This window comes from Squalius cephalus, assembly GCF_949319135.1.
Source record: "Squalius cephalus genome assembly, chromosome: 3".
Classification (NCBI taxonomy): Eukaryota; Metazoa; Chordata; class Actinopteri; order Cypriniformes; family Leuciscidae; genus Squalius; species Squalius cephalus.
In genome coordinates, this window is record NC_137124.1 from 6827352 (window position 1) to 6849882 (window position 22531).

The following is a 22531-nucleotide window of genomic DNA, read 5'->3' on the forward strand; positions in this document are numbered from 1 at the left end:
ACTAAACCTGCTTTTAGCCTCTTAACATCCTTGATGTGTCATTACAAGTGCACAGAAAATGTGAGTGATTCCTTAAGAGTGAACACGAGTGAGTCTGACTGCAGTAGATGTGAAAGATATGTATAAAAATGATGTTATTTAAGCCAGCGCAAATACCTTTGTTTACATCCTGTTTTTCGGTTGAAGTCCAAAGTAGTCGATTGCAGAGTTCACACTCATAGGTTTAGTTACCTATGATCACGCGCGTGAACTCGGCAATCGACTACTTTGGACTTCAACCGAAAAACAGGATGTTTTTAACTCAATGTTAAAATTGACCGGAGTTCTCCTTTAAGTAGATGAACAGAGTCGTGACAACTTGAATAAATTAGTAGCTAAATATCTTAGACTGGATCTCTCTTTCCTTTATCTGTGTATTTCTGTGTAGAGTTTTGTCTCCTCCTCCTTCGTCTCTTCTTTCAAGCACAGGAAGTGTGTGTTTTACACTCAGCGCTGTTAACACAGTCTATTAATGTGACAGTATGGGCTCCTGTGCACTGCCTCTCACCTGTGAGTATTTGATCATATTCTTTACTATCTTCTGTTTTCTGTTCCTAATGCATTGTATTCAGCTGAAGATGGGATAAAATAATGAGTGTTGTGTAGAAGAGTCTATGAATCCGCAGCCTCACTGCTTATTGTATTATGTATTGATCAGATCTTATGTGATGTTGTTGCGTGTTGATCAGATAAAGAGGTTTATGATGCATTTATCTGTGTGATAATGCATGTGAAAGATGGAGGCAATGTGTGCATGTATTTCTGCTTTGATATTGTAACATCTTTCTTCCTATTTCAAGTAGTTGAGATACAGACCCATACAGAAAAAAAAAATATATTGAAATATATTTTAAAGTGTCAAAAATATATGTGGCATATATTCCAAATACATTGAAATATATTTGCATTGTTGTTCACTTATATTTATCATTTTGAAATATATTATGAAATATAACAAAAATATATGATCTTAAGTGTGAAATATATTTACATTTATAACATGTAATGTAAAATATATGGCAAAATATATGGTCATAAAATTTTTAGCTTGCTAAAGAAGGGTTGGAAATGTATTTTGATCATAGTAATTCCTCTACTTTTCCCCTATACACAACAGTAGGCTACCATATTTCACTACTGTATTATGACACACAGCTATAATAAATACTGTACTTACATTTAAATGACTGCAATGTAAAATGACAGATAGTTGCTTTCCTAGGACTATTAGGCCATATTAGGTGGCACGTACCTAACACTAAGTGCAATTATTAGATTTATTGTTGTGTTTTATTGACATCTTTCCTGAAGTCATTTAAATATTGAAAATATGCACAATATTTATGATGCAAGTATAACAGTGACACTCCAACAGTGAAGTGTTTGTTTGTGAAAATGTTAACTTTTTAAATTTCAAAATATATTTCAACTGAAACAATTTGCAAAAGTTAAAACATATATGAACATATATGTTGTTAGTACATATTGACATATCTCACATATTTAACTAAAATATATTCATTGGGCCAATTTCGAATATTTGCATATATTCCAAAAATATATTTCAAAATATAGTTTTAAAATATATTTCAAATATATGTCTTTTGTGTCTGGGAAATCAGATGTATTTGTGTTGATGTGAGTTAGTGTTGAATGATGCTGTATCTTTAAATAATCTCTCCATCAGAGACTCAGAGAGTTTGAGAACAGAGACCGAACACACACTCATCTTCTCTATCACTTCTCTTTCTCTCTGACTCTCTTATTGAGAAATAACTGCAAAATGAATTTGACCAATTCAATTTCGTTTTTCAAACAAACAGTTTATCAAACAAAGTAGAGCTTTTCTCAGAGCTAACTTCTCTTTTCTGAGACACGTTTCAGTTATTTTTGACCAGTTCGCCTGAACTTCATATTTAGTTGTTGTGTGAAGTCAGTTCACACGTGTGTCAGAATAACCACAGGTTTCCAGAACAAGTTCATGACGTCGACATATGAACATGTTCCACCAATGCTGGACAACCAGGAAGTGTCTCAGACTTTTGTTGTCCTTTTAAAATTTATTTATTCATATTTTAGCAAGGCTAATACATTTTATTTTGACAAATGTCTTGATTGAAAACTGTGATGAGCTTTATTTATGTAAATAGCAAATATATTGATACATGTTTAATGTGGTTTAAGAGCTTTTTCACACTAGTTTGTTTGAGAGACTGCAAGCGGTCAACACATTAACATACTGTGGTCTGAATATGGTTTGTTTTTGGGTTCTTTTAGGAGGAACTGAGATCATTTAGTGTTGACGTATGAATTATTTCTGACGAGGCGAGAGCTCTTGAAGTGCTGAAACACACGAGGTGTGAAAATACTCTTAGACCAGAAGCATGAGGTCACTTGCAGCAGCTTTTCTCTCTGGTTCACTGTAGCTGAACTGTAGCCTGGCAAGCCAGACACACATCGAGATGTTGGGTCTGGGAACACACCATTGGCAGGACTCAATCTGAGGGCCGGGATAAACGGTTGTCTTTCAGATTCCCTCTGCACACAATAGGATAGCGCTACAACCAACCAGAGCGTTTTCCCACCAGGAGCTAGTTGATAAATTAATCTTTTGCCGCATCTGGTCGGCAAAACTACGAACACATCTTCCTTTTTTAAGAATGACTTCAGTGCCGTTCTTTGTTCTTTTCTCAAAGAAAAGCTTAACTCCAAGTCTTCCAGAGTCACGGACAAAGCTGATTTGAAAGACCATCTGCAGCCATTCTTTGTTTTCAAGTAGCAGGGAAATTCCATAGACTGTAAAAAAAAAATATGGATGTTGTCACGTTTTGATGTGTTGAGTTCTGTTCTGTGGTCTTGTTTTCCCCTGTCTTTGTGATTTTGGTTTAATCCTGTTAGTTTTTCCCTGTCTGTTTAATTAGACATTCCCATCACCTGTGTCTGTTAGCTCCAGTACATTTAAACCCTGTGTTTTCCCTCAGTGTTTGTTGGTCGTCGTCCATGTATGGTTGTGTGTACGGAATTCCTGGAGGTTTCCTTTGTTCCTGTATGTTCCTGGAAACTTAGTTTGTAAATACTTCAACTACATTGAAGTTCCTGTGTCCTCATCTTCAGCATCCTGCAACAACCCTGACAGAACGACCAACCACTAAAAACCAAATATGAGCAAGGTGAGGAATAAAAAGAAGAAAAAGGTGAACCCCATGGAAACACCTATCCTTTTCAATATGAGCGCTCACTTGAGGAATATGCGGGGCTTTACCTGGATCTTTATGATGACGTGACATGGGATGAAGAGGAACTTAAACAGAGTTTTTGGGGTGGATTGAAAGACCCTCTTGCCCAAATACTTCTGGTAAAAGATCTCGATCTGACTTTCCTGGAGTTCGTGGATCACACGCTATGGGTGTGTGGATCCAACTTTGTGGTGGAAGATCTTCCACTCCAGCCAGTTCTGAGTCCAGTATGTCCTGAGCCCATCGCATGTCCGCCAGAACCAGAGCCAATCGCCTGTTCGCCAGAACCAGAGCCAATCGCCTGCCCACCAGAGCCTGAGCACGCCGCCCTTGAATCTGCTCATGAAGACACAGTGCTGATTGTAGTGTCTACGGCTATTCTGTGTGTGTGTGGGCAACACACACATCGATTATGGCCCATGAGTCCAGCCCCGAGTTTCCTGATATGCTGGTCCCGTCCAGCCCCGAGTTTCCTGATATGCCGGTCCCGTCCAGCCCCAAGTTCTCCAATCCGCTGGTCCTGCCCAGCTCAGAGTCCTCTTTGCCACTGGTCCTGCCCAGCCCAGAGCCCGCTGGTCCTGCCCAGCCCAGAGCCCGCTGATCCGGCGCCAGTATTGCCTAGTCCTGAGTACAAGGAGTCCAGTCCCGAACGCCAAGAGCCAATCTTTGTGACTGTCAAGTTCCCCATTAAAATTTTGGGGGGGGGGCGCAGTACGTCCTCTAAGGGGACCATGGAGGTCGTGCCGACAGGGTCCTCACCACCATGGCCACCCGAAGGGTCCTCACCGCCATGGCCACCTGAAGGGTCCTCACCGCCATGGCCACCCGAAGGGTCCTCACCGCCATGGCCACCCGAAGGGTCCTCACCGCCCTGGACGCCCGAAGGGTCCGACAGCTTCGTCGTGGCCACACCCACAGTCTGCTCCGCCGTGGCCACACCACAGAGTTTTTCCTTTGTTCCTGTATGTTTCTGGAAGCTTAGTTTGTAAATAAATCAACTACATTGAAGTTCCTGTGTCCTCGTCTTCAGCATCCTGCAACAACCCTGACAGATGTAGTGTCTGTGATGTCACCCGTAGGTTTCTGAAGACCATTTTTGAAGCTTAAAGTGGGCGTGGCCGACCGTCGCCATCTTGGCAGCGCGTCACTCCCGAATTTATTTATTTTTAGTCAGACAATTAGCTGAGGTAATGTGACAGCTAACAGACAGCAGACAGACGGCTAATGATGACTAATGACCAATCCACCTGTCACTCAAAAGTGGACACCCTTAATTATGCAGAAATTTAAGGCTTAATATAATTTAAAAGTTATAAAAAAATTCACCCCCCTCACAGTTGTCATGAAGGGCAAAATTAGCTGTATAGACCAAAGCCACTTTTTGCTCCAGGCTGTAAACATGTTTTTTTCTGCTGTAAAGTTGGTCATTTTAACATGGGGGAGATGCAGATTTGACTCACTTCTGCATCCAGCCTCAAGTGGCCAGTCGATGAATTGCCATTTAATACACTTCCGTGTTGGTTTCAAGAGAGAGACAGGGAGGTTGTCGCTTGGGAAATTCACACGAAACCATCACAACTCTGTCGTCATTATGTTAATTCCGCCCACCGACTCTATACACGATGTGATTGGCCTGACGAAAGGCAATGGAGAGTTGCTAGACTACTCTGGCTGCAAAATAAAAGTTGCTGCCGCTAGAGTGCGTCTAGATTTATAGGCTAGCTGAACTGGGTTTGGGTCATTAAAGTGTACTATATGTGAAACACACTAAGTGTCCAAATTATTTTTGCAGCCAATTTAACTTAAAGGTGCAATGAAGTTGAGGGTGCCGACGTCAAACAGGAAGTGATGTCATGTGTCTCAAACACTTTGACCTGATTTGATTCTGAAGCTCGTTTTGCTCCAGTGAAGAATCAGTGATGTGAAACTTTAATCACATTAATGTTAATATTTAATTTTTAACATGTGTGTATGCAAGTGTCTTTATTCATAAAGTGTGTCTTTATGTACTGTGATATAATCCTTGTAGTGGTGTGAAAGGTGCATAATTCTATATTATTTATACATTTTTAATAGTGTCTTTCATGTTAGGGTCAGGAACATGTTATACAGACAAAATTCAATAGGGAGCAAAAATGAATAAATACAACAAAAAAAAAAAAAAACACAAAACAAGAGAAGAACAACTATGAAGACAGTTATAGAAATACACTGATATCACATTTATTGATGAGTATAATGTTGTATGTTGTGAAGCTCAGTGGTTCAAACTGCTGCTTTATTGTTGAGCATCAGTCAATCAGTGAATCAAACAGTGAATCAAACAGTGAATCGGTGAATCAAATAGTGAATCACTGAATCGACTCTTTTTTTTTTATTTCTTTTTTTTTTATTGCCAGTCACATACAAATAATAGATTTTAACAACAACAAAAAAAAAAAATACAGACAATATTCAAAATTCAACATTACAACAAAATAAAGAAAATATAGTGCAAATTAAAATAAATTATTCAAGTAAAAGAAAAAGAAAATAATATAAAAGGAAAAGAAAAAGAGTATGAGATCATCAAATAAATAACCTAAAAGCTTCACATAAAGACCTAGTACATTTTGCTTTGCTGTTTTTCAACCCAAGAAGTAACTCAATATAACTCTTCATTTCTATCCAAAACAACAAGAAATTTGTTTTTTCTTTAGCCCATTTTTGCTTATGAATATGGTATTTTCCAATTATCAAACAGAGATTAATAATGAATGCCACATCTGGTGACAGTCTTTGTCCATTAAAAAAAAACAAAAAAAAACATATTTTTCAGAAAAACAAACTTTAAACATTTACAAAGAAAACATTCCAAATCTACCCAAAACGTTTTGCTGTAAATGCAACTACAAAATAAATGGACAACACTTTCCTCCTCAGTGCCACAGAAATCACATTCAACATCTACATCAGCTCGAAACTGAAGAAAAAGAGTTTTGCACCAGATGAAGTATCTTAAAATGTACTTCTCTCACCTTATTTGTTATGCAATATTTTTTTGGCAGCAACCATGCATATGTCCAGTCACTCAACTTTAGAAAGCCAGTATGTTTTAGAAGGTATTGGGCTGTATAAGTAACTTCCTAATAAAGTAATTATTCCATCTTTTATCAGCAATAATTTAATTGCAACGTCAGATCAGAAACTCACAGTGTCCTTATTCACATTTCCTTTAAACAGACATTTTAAACCGGATGGTATAGCATCGAACACTATACAATATTCTTTTGGGATTACTGGAATATTATTGTCATGACAGAAGACTGGAAACAATTGCAGGTGAACAATATTTATTGGAACTCAAACACAGAATAAGACAATTCAGGAATGAAAGTTCCTCTCAGGGTGCGGTCGCGATCTCGCGTGCAGGAATCAGCTCCGGACGGTCCACACAGGGGGAAACGCTCAGACTCGGACACACAGGGACTTCGATGGTCAAGTGCTCGGTGCTGAGTGTTGGTGCTCGGTGATCTGTGCTCGGGTGCGGTGAAACAACAGGGATCCACTGAAGACACGACAACCCGGAAGACGACACGAACATTCACGCAGGAACAGCAAACAACGGATGGACACTGGAATGGAGAGATGAGTGAGTATAAATAGGGAACGGTAATGTGAATCAGCTGAGGTGGGGAATGAGATGATTGCGAACAGCTGGAGCACTGAACAAACACGTGAGCGGGACAACGCCCACTCCCGCAAACTCACAGACATGTAAACAACAATGACACGAGACACAGAGGAAACAATGAATTCACAACCGTGACAGTACCCCCTCTCCTAGGAATGCCTCACGGCATTCCCAGAACTCCTTACCTGTCGATTGTAATCATCGATAAGGGAGTGATCCAGGATGTCACGAGCAGGAACCCAACTTCTCTCCTCCGGACCGTAACCTTCCCAATCCACCAAGTACTGAAATCCGCGTCCCCTCCGCCTGGAATCCAGGATACGACGGACCGAATAGGATGGTTCCCCATCTACGAGTCGCGGCGGGGGGGGAACCGGGGCTGGCGGATTAATGCGTGCAAAAAAGACGGGCTTAATTTTAGACACATGGAAAACGGGATGAATCCTCCTGTACACTGGAGGAAGATTGAGGCGGACTGTCACTGGACTAATGATCTTAGTGACAGAAAACGGGCCAATGAATTTGGGTGCCAGTTTATTGGAAACGGAGCGGAGCGGAATGTCCTTAGTAGAAAGCCACACTTTGGAACCGACGACGTATACGGGAGGCCTTGACCGGTGGCGATCGGCCTTGGCCTTGGTGCGTTCCCGCACTTGGAGGAGAGTCTCTCGGGCCCTCGTCCAAGTACGGTGACACCTCTGGATGAAGGCGTGGGCGGAGGAGACCGCGACTTCGGACTCAGTACTAGGAAAAACAGGTGGTTGGTACCCTACACTACACTTAAACGGAGATAGGCCCGTGGATGACACTGGTAACGTATTGTGGGCGTACTCCACCATGGAAAGTTGTTGGCTCCAGGAGGAGGGATTCTTGGAGACCAAACATCGTAATGATCTTTCCAAATCTTGGTTGGCTCTCTCAGTTTGGCCATTGCTCTGGGGATGAAACCCAGAGGACAGACTGACCGTCGCCCCCAGTAATTTACAAAACTCTCGCCAAAATCTGGACACAAACTGGGGTCCCCTGTCAGAAACCACGTCTGTCGGGAGGCCATGTAACCGAAAGACGTGATCAACGACTGCCACCGCTGTCTCCTTGGCTGAAGGTAATTTGGGCAAGGGAATAAAGTGGGCTGCCTTCGAGAATCGGTCCACCACGGTCAAAACTACCGTGTTACCCTGGGAGGGTGGGAGGGCGGTGATAAAATCTAGAGCGATGTGGGACCAAGGTCTCGAAGGCACCGACAGCGGTTGAAGTAACCCAGCTGGGGGTCGATTGGACGACTTACCAGTGGCACAACTAGAGCAAGCCAAAACAAAATTGTGAACATCACGAGCCATCAGGGGCCACCAGAATCGCTGCTTAACTAGAAATATGGTACGACTCACCCCTGGATGGCAAGCTAGACTGGAACTATGACCCCACTGGACGACGTCTGATCGTAATTCCTCCGGCACAAATAAGCGGTTAGGTGGGCACCGGATCGGAGGCGTTACCCCTTCTAAGGCCCTCTTGACCTTCGATTCGACCTCCCATGTGAGCGAAGAGATAATCAGGGTCTCAGGAAAAATGCGCTCAGGAGTAGCTTCGTGTTCGGGACGATCAAAAATACGCGACAAAGAATCGGGTTTGACGTTTTTGGAACCCGGACGATAGGAAAGTGTAAAATCGAAACGACCGAAAAAAAGTGCCCACCGAGCCTGCCTGGAGTTCAATCTCTTAGCGGTTCTAATGTACTCCAAATTCTTGTGATCAGTCCAGACTGTAAAGGGTACCCCTGAACCCTCTAACCAGTGACGCCATTCCTCCAAAGCTAACTTGACTGCCAACAACTCCCGGTTACCAATGTCATAATTACGTTCGGCAGGAGATAATCGATGTGACAAAAACGCGCAGGGATGCATTCTGTCGTCTGAGGGTGAACGTTGTGAAAGCACTGCACCTACCCCCACCTCCGACGCATCGACCTCTACCACAAACTGACGTGAAGCATCAGGGGCTATGAGAATAGGAGCTGAAACAAAGCGGCTCTTGAGTTTGGCAAACGCAGCCTCAGCTGCGTCTGACCACCTGAACGCAGTTTTGGGAGAGGTCAAGGCAGTCAGAGGTGCGGCTAGTTGGCTGAAATTGCGAATAAAACGCCGATAGAAGTTGGCGAATCCCAGAAACCGCTGCAGGGCCTTGCGGGAATCTGGGATTGGCCACTCTACCACAGCCTTAACTTTGTCAGGGTCCATAAGCATACCTTCAGACGACACGATGTGTCCCAGGAAAGGAACTGACTGTGCATGGAAAACGCATTTCTCCGCCTTGACAAAAAGCCCATTCTCTAGTAACCTTTGAAGCACTAGTCGTACGTGTTGCACATGTTCCTGGAGAGACGAAGAAAAAATCAATATGTCATCCAGGTAAACATATATGAATTGATCGATCATGTCTCGCAACACATCATTGACTAGTGCCTGGAAGACTGCGGGACTATTGGAAAGCCCAAAAGGCATAACCAAATATTCAAAATGCCCCCTAGGGGTGTTAAAAGCAGTCTTCCATTCGTCCCCCTCCCTGATGCGGACCAAATGATAAGCATTACGCAAGTCCAATTTAGTGAAGAGAGACGCTCCCTGCAACCTCTCGAAGGCTGAAGACATCAACGGCAAAGGATAAGTATTCTTTACCGTGATGTTATTCAGTCCTCGGTAATCAATGCAAGGTCGCAGAGAGCCGTCCTTCTTCCCCACAAAAAAGAACCCCGCCCCCGCTGGAGAAGAGGAAGGGCGGATGAACCCGGTTGCTAGAGAATCAGAAATATATTTCTCCATAACCTCTCTCTCAGGAACTGAAAGTGAATAAATCTTGCCCTTAGGCGGAGACTTACCTGGCAATAAATCTATAGCACAGTCATAGGGACGATGCGGAGGGAGAGAAGCAGCTCTAGACTTACTGAACACTTCACTCAGGTCACGGTACTCCTCGGGCACGTTTGATAAATCCACTACTTCCTCCTGTAACACAGGGACAGAAACAACAGAACAAGCAGACACAAGACACGAATTGTGACACTCAGTGCTCCAAGCTGAGATGGTCCGTCTTTTCCAGTCGATACGCGGGTTGTGTAAACTGAGCCAGGGGTGTCCTAAAACTATGGGTGTGAGTTGAGAGTCCGTAATGTAAAATGATATAGTTTCAGCATGATTTCCAGAAGTGATGAGTGTAAGTTTCTCGGTGACCAAGGAGATGGTGGGTAAAGTCTGTCCATTCAATGCATTGACTGTGATCTTCTGGGAAAGTGTTTGAAGAGGAATCTGTAATTGTAGTGCAAACTGATGATCCAAAAAGTTACCTTCTGCCCCAGAGTCAATGAGTGCAGTGCAGTGGTGATCCAGAGTAGACCATCTCAGTCTTACCGGGAGGATGGTGGAAGTGGATGAGGTCTTACCTGCGGAGATCCCACCCGATAGTAGCCTCAAACTTACTATCGGGCTGGGCCTTTTACTGGACAACTATAGGCATAATGTCCGTTGCCACCACAATAGAGACAGAGGCCCTGGGATCTCCGCCTTTCTTTCTCCTCCCGGGAAAGCCGAGCTCGCCCCACCTGCATGGGCTCGGGATCGTGGGAGCCGAACGTGTCCAGGCCGCTGGACCGCTGGTTCTCACTCCGACTCTGAACTGGGTTGGTGGGTGTTCTCTGCCCAATCCTGGACAGACGGGCGTCCACTCTCAGGGCCAGGTCGATGAGTCCATTAAGCGTTGAAGGAAGGTCCAGGGCGTAGATCTCCCTCTGGACACGTTCGGCCAGCCCATGCAGGAAATGGTCCCACTGCGCCTCCTCGTTCCAGCGACACCCGGCCGCCAGGGTCTTAAACTCGATGGAGTAGTCAGATACCGATCGGTCTCCTTGGCGTAGGTCAGTCAAGACCCTGGCAGCCTCCTTCCCCTCGACGGCTCGGTCGAAGACACGTCTCATCTCCGCCGAGAGGGCTTGGAACGAGGAGCAGCACTGGTCTTGATTCTCCCACACTGCAGTTCCCCAAAGCGCCGCTCTCCCAGTCAGTAGCGTCAGAACGAAGGCTACTTTCGCCTCCTCCTTTTCAAAAGTTCTGGGCTGTAATGAGAAATGCATACTGCAACGTGTCAGAAATGGACGGCAGAAATTCGGCTCACCAGAGTATAATTCAGGCGTGGGCAGTCTGGGTTCCGACTGGGAGAGAGGCACAGGTGGTGTGGGGGGAACTGCAAGTGCTGCTGGAGGTGCTGGCGCAGTGGGGGGTTGTAGCTGATGAAAACGCTGGGTGAGCTCGGACACCTGTGTGACCAGAGTCTGGATAGCGCGTCCTGTCTCCCCCTGGCTGCGCTCCTGTGCATCCATCCGGCCGATGCATACTCGAATGAAATCCTCCAGTGAAGCAGATGAATCACCCGCTGCTCCCATCGTTTGGTCCATCCGTTCTGTCATGACAGAAGACTGGAAACAATTGCAGGTGAACAATATTTATTGGAACTCAAACACAGAATAAGACAATTCAGGAATGAAAGTTCCTCTCAGGGTGCGGTCGCGATCTCGCGTGCAGGAATCAGCTCCGGACGGTCCACACAGGGGGAAACGCTCAGACTCGGACACACAGGGACTTCGATGGTCAAGTGCTCGGTGCTGAGTGTTGGTGCTCGGTGATCTGTGCTCGGGTGCGGTGAAACAACAGGGATCCACTGAAGACACGACAACCCGGAAGACGACACGAACATTCACGCAGGAACAGCAAACAACGGATGGACACTGGAATGGAGAGATGAGTGAGTATAAATAGGGAACGGTAATGTGAATCAGCTGAGGTGGGGAATGAGATGATTGCGAACAGCTGGAGCACTGAACAAACACGTGAGCGGGACAACGCCCACTCCCGCAAACTCACAGACATGTAAACAACAATGACACGAGACACAGAGGAAACAATGAATTCACAACCGTGACAATTATACTTTTGAAGAAATTCTACAGTATACAGGTGCCCATTTTCATTAAATAACTGTTTAACAAATATGATGCCATTATCAGCCCATTTTTGAAAAAACAAAGTTTTATGCTTAAACGTTATATACCGGTTATTCCAAATTATACATTTGTTTGGAGAAAAATGATGTTTGTAGATAAGCATGCACGAGAGTAGCACCTGCCTGTGAAAATGACTTATAACGGGAATCTTACTGATTTCAAAGTTTCACTGCAACAGAAAAGCAACCCCACCCATCTTTTCAAAAAGTAGATTAGGAATTAAATACCAGATTTTATTTTTGTATTGAAAGTAATGCTTGAGCCATCTATTTTTTTTTTATTATTTGAAGTGCTGAAGTCAAGCACATTTAAACCTCCATTACCAACCGAATTAGTTAAGATACCTTTTTTAATGTAATGAGATCTATTTCTCCAAATGAAATTGAAAAGATTTTTATCGACTTCTTTAATTATGTTATCAGGGTCTTCTAGTGAAATAGCAGGATAGAGCAGACGAGATAAACATTCAGTTTTTGATCAAAGAATTCTACCATTAATTGACAAGTCTCGCATTAACCATAAATTAAATCTATTTTGAACTTTTTGAACTACAGATTGAAAATTAAGCTGACCCCTTTCCCTTTCGTCTTTACATATTTTGATTCCTAAATAGGTAATAACATTCTTTACAGGGATGCCATCAAGAAGTTCACTATTTTTCAGAGGGCACAACTCACATTTGTTTAAGTTTAATTTTAACACTGAGACTAATGAAAAGTTATTTAAACAATCAATCACACTTTTAATTTCTAATGAATCTCGAACAAATATTGTTGTATCATCTGCTAATTGACAGCATTTTATTTCTCTTAAATCCTGATGCCGTTAAAAAAAAAAAAAGTAATATAAAGAGTCATTGTCTGAGTTACAAGTAAAAACAAAAAAGGTGATATTGGGCATCCCTGCCTTATGCCTCTTTCTAAAAGAAATCTGGGGGTAGTGCCATTTGCAAGTTTTACTGAGCTATTACACCCATTATATAACGCACAAATGGCCCTTTTAAAGAAATTACCAAAGCCAAAAAAAATCTAAAGTCTCAAACATAAAATTGTGGTTAACAGTGTCAAATGCTTTATAAAAATCTACAAACAATATAAAACTTTCACTATCAATATACTCATTATAACCAATTACTGTAAATCTAGGACCAAACGAATGTTATTACTTATATGTCTGCCCTTCATGAATCCTGATTGGCAATCATCTATAATTTGTTCTAAGCATTTTTTCAATCTTTCTGCAAAAATAATAGCAAATACCTTAATAATATCGTTATTAAGTAATGTAATCGGTCTCCAGTTGTCGATAAGAGTAGTGTCCTTATTAGCTTTTGGTATCAAACTAATCAATCCCTGGCGTAATGATGGAGGTAACTCGCCACGTTCTATAGCTTCATTAAACACACATAATAAAAATGTAGATAATTGTTCTTGAAATTCCTTGTAAAATTCGCTAATCAAACCGTCGTTACCAGGAGATTTATTATCTTTCAGTTTACTGATCCCAGATCTAACTTCATCTGTAGAAATATCTTTGTCGCACAACATCATCCTGATCTATTTGGCATTTGCTTTAATGCTATCTAGAAATTGTCTTGTGTTGCCATCAACCTCTTTGCTGAATCGACTCTCGTATCAGTTCACGAGTCCTGTGACGTCATCGTGTGTGATGATGTTAAATGCTGGACAATAATCCATCAGTTCTCCTGAATGAGCATCACAACAGAAACACACTTTCAGTTCATGTAGAATAAACTCTAGACATGTTTCAGTGTGTGATTTACATTGTGTTGAATGATGGTAATGATTCATATCTGTGTTTCTTCTGCTTTTAGTGCTGATGTCCCTCGTTCACTCTGGACTCAGTCAAGGTACTGTCCGTTACTGCATTTTAGTTTTTAACTAATGTGAATTGTGTTGGTTACATCAGGATCCCTCATTTGTCTGTTTGCTGATGTTTAATGTCCATGTTTTGCATATTTCACATAATCATCTGACTGTAGTTCCTTATGCTGGAAAACATCACAGAAATCTGCTATTTATTCAATCAATCAATCAAACAGTCTTCAGTTGTAAAGTAGTTCAGTCAGACATTGATTTTAAAAGATCATAATCCACTGTATAAAACAGAAATGAGTTTTGCACAGTGAGTTTTATTTGCGTGTTTCTGAGTTTTTGCTGCAATATTAATTATTGACTGTGTGTCATTAAGATCTTCAATGCTCAGCTTTATTCACTCAGTGTGGTTTAGTTGAAGGGCTGGAAGAGAAAAGGGCTTGAGAACAGACAGACTGAAGTTAGTAAGTTCAGTTCAGATCTTTAAACACTCAGACTGTAAACAGCATCATCTACTGGTCAGAACTGGAAGAGCAATAATACAAAGATATGCAGACTGGATAAATATATCAGTTTCATTTAGTTTTTACCAACATATACATTTTTGATGTAATCATTACAATTTACAAGCAAACTAGTTTTTTAATTTAAGTGTTTTTCTCCTGATGAAGTTTTGAGTTCATGACAGTGATCTTGATACTGCAATGGTTTTCAATATTTACTTCTATGTTTCTCAGGGAAACCTGTAGTGAAGGTGAAGCCAGATCAGCCTGTGTTCAGAGGAGAGAGAGTCACTCTCACATGTCACATACAGGGAGGAGGAGACATTCAGACATACAGATGGTTTAAAGATGGATACACTGACTATACATATACAGCAGCAGAGTTCAGTTTCACAGCTGATGTGTCTTTCAGTGGTAAATACACTTGTCAAGGAGCGAGATCAGACTCATGGACAGACCTCAGTGATGCTGTTACACTGACTGTATCAGGTGAGTCTTCATATTCACATCTGTGTAATGATCATCACTTATAATTTTCAACCACATCTGTTCTTATAAGACAGTGGTTCTCAACCTCTCCTGCAGGGACCCCCTGACAGGCCATGTTTCTGTTTTAACCCTGAAATGGCACACCTGATTCAATTAATGAGTAGTTATCAGAGTAGGAAGAGTAGGAATTATTCAATTAATCAATTAGTCAACTACTCATTAAGCCTTTAATTAATTGAATCAGGTGTGCCATTTCAGGGTTAAAACAGAAACATGGCCTGTCAGGGGGTCCCTGCAGGAGAGGTTGAGAACCACTGTTATAAGAGGACTGACAATTCACTTTTTAGTAATTATTCAGTAACTGCACACGTCTTGTGTGTGTTGCATGTTTTGTGGAGGTTTTGGTTCATTATAAAATCACGTAAATTGTGACTTTCCAGTGTTATAGGCGTCTCCATCTTTAATTTATGTGTGTCTCCATCTTTGATATTTAGTCACTGTCACTATGGTTACAGGAGATATTCATGAGTGTCATGAGAATAGAAAAGGACTTGAGCGACTGAGTTCAGTTCTGATGAGTTTTGGACTGAAGTCAGAGAGAATGACGTGATTTACAGATTATTAGTGTTGAAGTCAAAACCACAAACCCAGACCAGTGTTTTCACAGATTATACATTTTTTTTCTAAGAACGGTTTTAAAATATTTGTTTTGTAGATGGAAACTTTAAAGTGTCCATTTTTCTTAGTGCTAGTGGAGCTTTTCTTTTTTTTTTTTTTTTTTTTTTTTGGAAGGTTAGTTTGATGTTCCTGAAATATTCTTTTAACATAATTTGTATTAACAACTCAAAAATCCTCCTCAAAAAACCTTTACTAATTAATCCAACAGGGAACGTTATAGTGACGCGATGCACAGCAAAATCCTCAGTGTTGAATGAACTCGATGTCTAAATGGGTCCAAGAGTGTTAAAGATGAAGAAACCTACAGTTGTTGTGCTTATTTTGAGAACATTATTAAAGACCAGATAACACGAAAAAAAGAATTTTTGTTCATAACTTTGAGAGATCCTTAACGTTAGCCAAAGTTATGATAATGTTCCCTGTTAGCTGGTTATGGTTGTGGTAAAAGTATATTTATCATAAAGGCTCAACACAAAATACACACATCCAGCGGACAAAACAAACTCAGTGAGGATCTCAACCACAGAAACTGCCAAAGGGAAGAGAGAGTTGCACACCACAGCTCCAATAATAGAAACATGTATCTCATGTACTCAATGGCCATTAGACTCAACACTCGAAAACATGAAATACATATATTTACATTATTTTGTAACTGTGTAACAAACTGTGGTTTGCCAACTTTCTCTTCCTTTTTGGAACATAAAACATACATTTTGTGCATGCAAATACCCTTATGATGAATACGATATTAAATAGCATAGCAAACAATGAAGTATCATGGTGCTTAAACACTGTACACACTGTACACACACTGCATTAGTATCGGTTGTTGGTATCAGAGCATTTATATGAGTATGAATATGAGAGCGCGATCGGGCCGACACCAACACTGGTGTTAATATCGACCTTTCTCACTCGTGGTTATGGGCTCCAGAAAGGCCGCTGTGAGTAAGTCCAGTCACTCAGAGCTCATGGTGAACAACACACACACATTCTCAATCTCACAGATCATCAAATCCTGGAGTCACCGGCTGTGTCTCATGTGGAAGACTGAATCCTCCGGAGGTCACATTTATCTGCCGCAAACGTCATGAGGCTCTTCATCTCAGTAAACTGACCATTACATTCCCATGAGGAAACTACAACAGTTTACACTTCACTAGCAATAACGCTCAGTTTTATAATGGTGACTGTCCTGAAATAAGCCGTTCTTTATGACGTATGCGGCCGATAAATGTGACGTCAAGAGGACGCAGCTTCGACATGAGACACAGATCCATGAAAACAGACGCTAAGAAGCAGAGAGTCGTTCAGATTGTAGGCTACTATCATTATTATTTTAAACTGATCTTTTAATCTTTAAACAGTTTTTTATTACTGATTAAACTATTGAGAAGAATATTACTGTGAACAAGAATTATATTGTTTTTGATGTTTCCTATAAAATAAAGAAAGATTGACTGAACTAAAAACAGTCTGTGCTTGCAAATATAATATAAGTTTATTATTTTGTTTAGCCTTTTTGCTTCAGCATTTGTTGTATGATGATATTTAGCATATTTTATTTTTAATATTAAAAAAAGTTGAGGTTATTCGCTTATCCGTAAATTTACCCGGGTCTGTCACATAACCTGTTAAAACTCTGAACTCGAAATATTCCCTGAAATTACCAGAACATCCCACTTCATGATTTTATGGTGAAATGTCTTATTTTTCAATTCACCTCGCACAACTTTCACCGCTGTTGCATATTTCACTCAAAATTATGATATACACATTCTCTTACATGAGGTTTATTACAAATACAAACAAGATAATACTTACCAATAATGAATACTACGTAGCAGTCCTAGACGAGAAAATGGCGGCCACACACACACACACACACACTCTGAGCCACACACACACTCTCTGAGCCACACACACACTCTCTGAGCATGTTCTTCTCTGAGCTTGTCTTTAACATACGCAAATGGCGCGCTCCGAAGCCAAATTAATTTGAGTTAATCAAATAAAATAAATCTCATAGATGACACTATTTACATTTTATTTTAGACTTATTAAATATATATGTATTATTCCTAATTAGATATATTTAAATAAAGTGAACACAATTTAAATGTGTCATACCTAAGAAGGGACCTATGAATCATTTTTGAGTGGAGCAGAAAAGACAAACACTTCAAATCAAAATAAATTACACAGTTTACTGTACAAAAAATAATGATAAAACAGAAGACTAGTGAAAGATATGATCAGTAACATAAATGAGCTCAACACTGCATCACTGTTCACTTCCAGATAGACCGATTCTGACTGTAAAGCCCCAGAGTTCAGTGTTCACTGGAGACACAGTTACTCTCAGCTGTGACGTGGGAAGCTCAACTGGATGGACGTTTCACTGGTGGAAAGACTCAAACCGTGAATCCAGTGATGATGCAGGAACTAAAACAATCAGTTCTGTGAGCGTCTCTGATGGAGGAACATACTGGTGTAGAGCAAAGCGAGGAGAATACTACACACACTTCAGTAATGCAATAAAGATAACAGTGAGAGGTAAGTGCTCTTTCACTCTTTTACTCTTTTTTTTTTTTTTTTTTCAGTGAAAGCTAATTTTTAGTTAAAAAAGATCAAACATGAAGTGTGTGTTTGCTCATTTCACAGAGAGACCCAAACCTGTAGTGAAGGTGAAGCCTGATGTTGGTGTGTTCAGAGGAGAGAGAGTCACTCTCACATGTGACATACAGGAGACAGGAGTCTGGAGGTACAGCTGGTATAAAGATCAATATAACAGCAGAAGAACAGACCAGATCTATTACAGCGCAGGACAAGACCAGATCTATATAATCACATCTGTGGAGCCGTCTCATGCTGGTCTGTACAGATGTAGAGGAAATCAGACTGAAACCCCACAGTACACAGAGATCAGTGATAGAGTTACACTGACAGTATCAGGTGAGTGTGTTCATGTGTTCCTCAGACAGAATTATTTGTTTGTTTGATTTGTTGGTAACACTTTACAACAAGGTTCCATTTGTTAATGCATATTAATACATTTGATATTTAATAATCTTAGTTAACATTAGATAATACAACTATTCATTGTTAGTTCATGTTAGCTCAGGTCCATTAAATAATATTCATTCATAGTATATGAGATGTGCGATAAATGGATGTTTCGACTGCATTAATGTGCACATCGAAGCTCAAATATCAACTGGTCACTCTTTGATAATAATTTCAGCCTCATGTCAGTGATAATGTTTTAGGAGTGTAGAAGCATCGGACCATTAGACTTTGACTTTCCTGTCACTAGATAAATGTCACCACAATATTACAATTTAATAGAAATAAGCACATAGAAATATACTTAAAATACATACATAAAATACAGAAGTAAATAATACAAAAATAATATAAATAAATGAATGTGTATCATAATTATAATATAAAAAAATCAGTTCTTGCAGGGCAAAATAAAAATTAAAAATGAAAAATTAAGCCTTAAACCATTTTAGGAGAAATTTAAGGTTCAAGTCTGAAAATCTCACATTAACTTCAGCATTAAACATTATTAGAACTTGGATTCTTTTTATATTTTTATTTCTTACATTTATCTGCATCTTTTTTCTTTCTATCTTTTTTTTATTTAATTTTGTATTTATTTAACATTGACATTTAACCATCTATATCCAGCAATATCAAAGTGCCAGAAGTGTGAAGTAGCCTTAGACCTGAGCTTAGCTGAGACTTTAACTCTTGGCTAGCTTGAAAGAGTGACATCTTATTGATTCCTGTTCAGAGATGTTTTGATCCTGTCATGCTGCATGTTCTCATTTGTTGCCTTGGTTATTAAATATGTTCCTCATCTGTGTTTAGTTTAAGATAAACTGTTTAGTTTGTGGTTTTGCTTGGATGGTCTCCTTGTTTTGTTCTGTAAATGAAGACTTCTCTAAGTCAATATTTTTGCTATTCTATTCAGTGGTGTCACTAGTGGGAGAGAAAGGACACATCCCTTTAAATCAAAATAAATGACAGTTTACTGTACAAAAAAAAGACAAGACAAGATATGAGCAATAACACTATAAATGAGCTCAACACTGCATCACTGTTCACTTCCAGATAAACCGCAGCCGACTCTGACTGTAAAGCCCCAGAGTTCAGTGTTCACTGGAGACACAGTTACTCTCAGCTGTGACGTGGGAAGCTCAACTGGATGGACGTTTCTCTGGAGGAAAGACTCAAACTCTGAATCCGGTGATTATGCAGGAACTAAAACAATCAGTTCTGTGAGAGTCTCTGATGGAGGAACATACAAGTGTAAAGCACAGCGAGGAGAATACTACACACACTTCAGTTATGTTGAGATAACAGTGAGAGGTAAGTGCCCTTTTACTCTGTAGATTTTTTTCAGTGAAAGCTAATTTTGAGTTTTAAAAGATTCAAAGATGAAGTGTGTGTTTGCTCATTTCACAGAGAGACCCAAACCTGTAGTGAAGGTGAAGCCTGATGTTCGTGTGTTCAGAGGAGAGAGAGTCACTCTCACATGTGTCATACAGGAGACAGGAGTCTGGAGGTACAGCTGGTATAAAGACACAAGACAAGAAAACAGAGCAAAAAAAGACCAGATCTATATAATCACATCTGTGGATCCGTCTCATGCTGGTCTGTACAGCTGTAGAGGAACTCAGACTGAAACCCCACAGTACACACAGATCAGTGATGGAGTTACACTGACAGTATCAGGTGAGTGTGTTCATCATTTCATCACATCACTTTAACCTGAAGACATTGAGTAGAAAAGAGTTTACTTTGTCTCACACTCAGTCAGATTATGTTTGTTAAGAGTTTGTAATCATCTCTATATACAGTGACAGGCTGATTATGATCTCAGATCTTTTCAGAGTTCATTATCAAGAGAGCGGGAACAGCCTAATACTTTTTTGACTTTCTCAGTTTGTGTAAATTCATTGGGGTTCAGAGTATTTACTTTTTTACCACATACAGCATAGTACAAAACATAATAATAATTAATAATTTCTGAACTCTGACTCTGTCTTTATTCACCTTTTTCTCATGATTTCTCAGTAGAATTGATAAAAGTGTAGAATAGAATATCATAGTTCTAATAGAGGCTCATTGTAACGCAGTGTGACAACATGCCCCGCCTGTACAACTGGGATTCAAACCCTGCTAGTGTCTTCTGCTGGTTAGATCAGCATTAAATAACTATCTCAACTGTTAAATAATAGATTGGAGATTAAAATAATATCAAACTTGTCTAATTTTAAATAAACATTAAATAAAAATGTACTTAAAGAAATTCACTTTTGCAATGGTTAAATAAATGTTCAGTGATATCATCCAAAGAATGTTCACTATATTGTTGATATGAGAACTAGTAAATACACTAAGGCCACATCCACACAATACCAGAGTTTCCCAATCCAATCTTTTTTCCCTCGCTCTAAAAAAAATATTCCGTCGTCTCAAGAAATATCTGCGTACGCACGAAACCACTGAAACCGACTCAAAACGCTGTAGTTCACATGCCAGACCAGTGTGTGGCGCTGTAATTCTGCCACAGAGATACACTAAAAACGGAGAAGACTTGGAGCATGTGCGTATACCTTGTGCGCTGTATACAATAATAATAGGCTCAGTAGTTTCTTCTTTATTTTATTTATTTATTTTTACTAATAACTTTATTGAACAATATAAACAACCATAAATGGCCTGGTACAAAATATGAAATGTCTTAATCAGACAACAGACAAGCATCATAGCATAAGAAAGAAAATATGAAGAAATAATGAAATAAAGAAATAAAACAAAAATACATTCAAGTGAATAATACATAAAGAAATAAGAGGCTCAGCAGCTTCTGCAACACGGACACACCGCAGTTGTTTTTCTCTTACGTGACGTAGCGGTGCTGACGCGTGGGGTGATGACATCATCGTTTCACAAAATACACGGATTGGCTGTACACATGAAAACGCAAGTGTGTCGTTTTCAGATTTATCCACTCTGGGACCCGGTTTAAAAAAATAGCGGTTTCAGGCTCTCAAAACGCCGGATGTGTACGATTTACGTAGGCTATACAGCTGAACGCGTCTCTGTGTGTACGGGCTCTAAGTTTCATCATGCTGGCATGTGTGGACAGTTTTAAACCGTGTGTTACAACCAAGCAGCAACATTCTAATCTGAAAAATGAAGCCTACCCGGAAGTGCGAAAAACTGCAATACATCGAAAATCCGCTAGGGGCAGGTCTCAAAAGGGAGCAAATGTCCATAGACCTCATGTTAAAATGTCCGTTTTCACAGCATAAATTCATGTTTTTACAGGTTGGTCCCATGGACTTTCATTGTATTTTTCGATAGGTTCCAAGTGCCTGACAACTGTGAGGGGGGTGATTTTTTTTCTAACTCGTTAGTTTAGATCGTATTTAGATATAAAATGTATGACAAATAAGGGCGTGGTTAACTTTGATTGACAGCTTGATTGACAGCTGATAACGAGCATAGGCTGCGCCGAGTGGAATTCCTGAAATTTGACGTCTCGGCCATGATCTGACACATTTGTATTGAAATATCGTACATAAAATGGGTTGTGTTCGTTGTAGTACTAACTTGTTAACTGTTCACATGAGTTTACCCGGATAGTACCTTGCAGGATACATAACTATAAGGTGTCTGAACATGCCTTTAAGAGACATACATGAACTTCACGTTACAACTTACCAGCAAATTCAGATGGGTTGTACTCTTCAGCAGCTTTGCAGTGCATGTAGTAACCATAGACTGTAAAAAGTAGCCTAGTCTGCCAGTCGATCTTGTAACGTTACAGATGGCTGAGGCTGCTTGGCTGAAGAGGCGGGTCTGGCCGGCTCAGTCTCACACAAAGCCCGCCCTTTTACCCATATATGGATTGTCCAGAAGGTGGGCGGGGTTAGGATTTCCCAAGATTTTCCAAGATGGCGCCGCCCATACCCCCCATAAACGGCCTCAAAACCGTTCTTCAG

General features: G+C 40.5%; 2 protein-coding genes across 2 annotated transcripts in view; both read left to right on the forward strand.

Moving 5' to 3' along the window:
* Positions 1-22531, forward strand: part of LOC307156321 (immunoglobulin superfamily member 1-like) — a gene marked incomplete at its 5' end in the record, with an annotated part of 516462 nt that overhangs the window by 51743 nt on the left and 442188 nt on the right. The gene's annotated exons all lie outside the window — the stretch shown is intronic.
* On the forward strand, positions 500-21321 carry LOC307155388 (leukocyte immunoglobulin-like receptor subfamily A member 3). Its single transcript, XM_079865985.1, has 7 exons — positions 500-549; positions 13833-13868; positions 14571-14825; positions 17808-18062; positions 18171-18461; positions 19629-19886; positions 19983-21321. The coding sequence occupies exons 1-7, from the start codon at positions 522-524 to the stop codon at positions 20285-20287; spliced, it is 1428 nt and encodes a 475-aa protein (XP_079722111.1). The 5' UTR covers positions 500-521; the 3' UTR covers positions 20288-21321.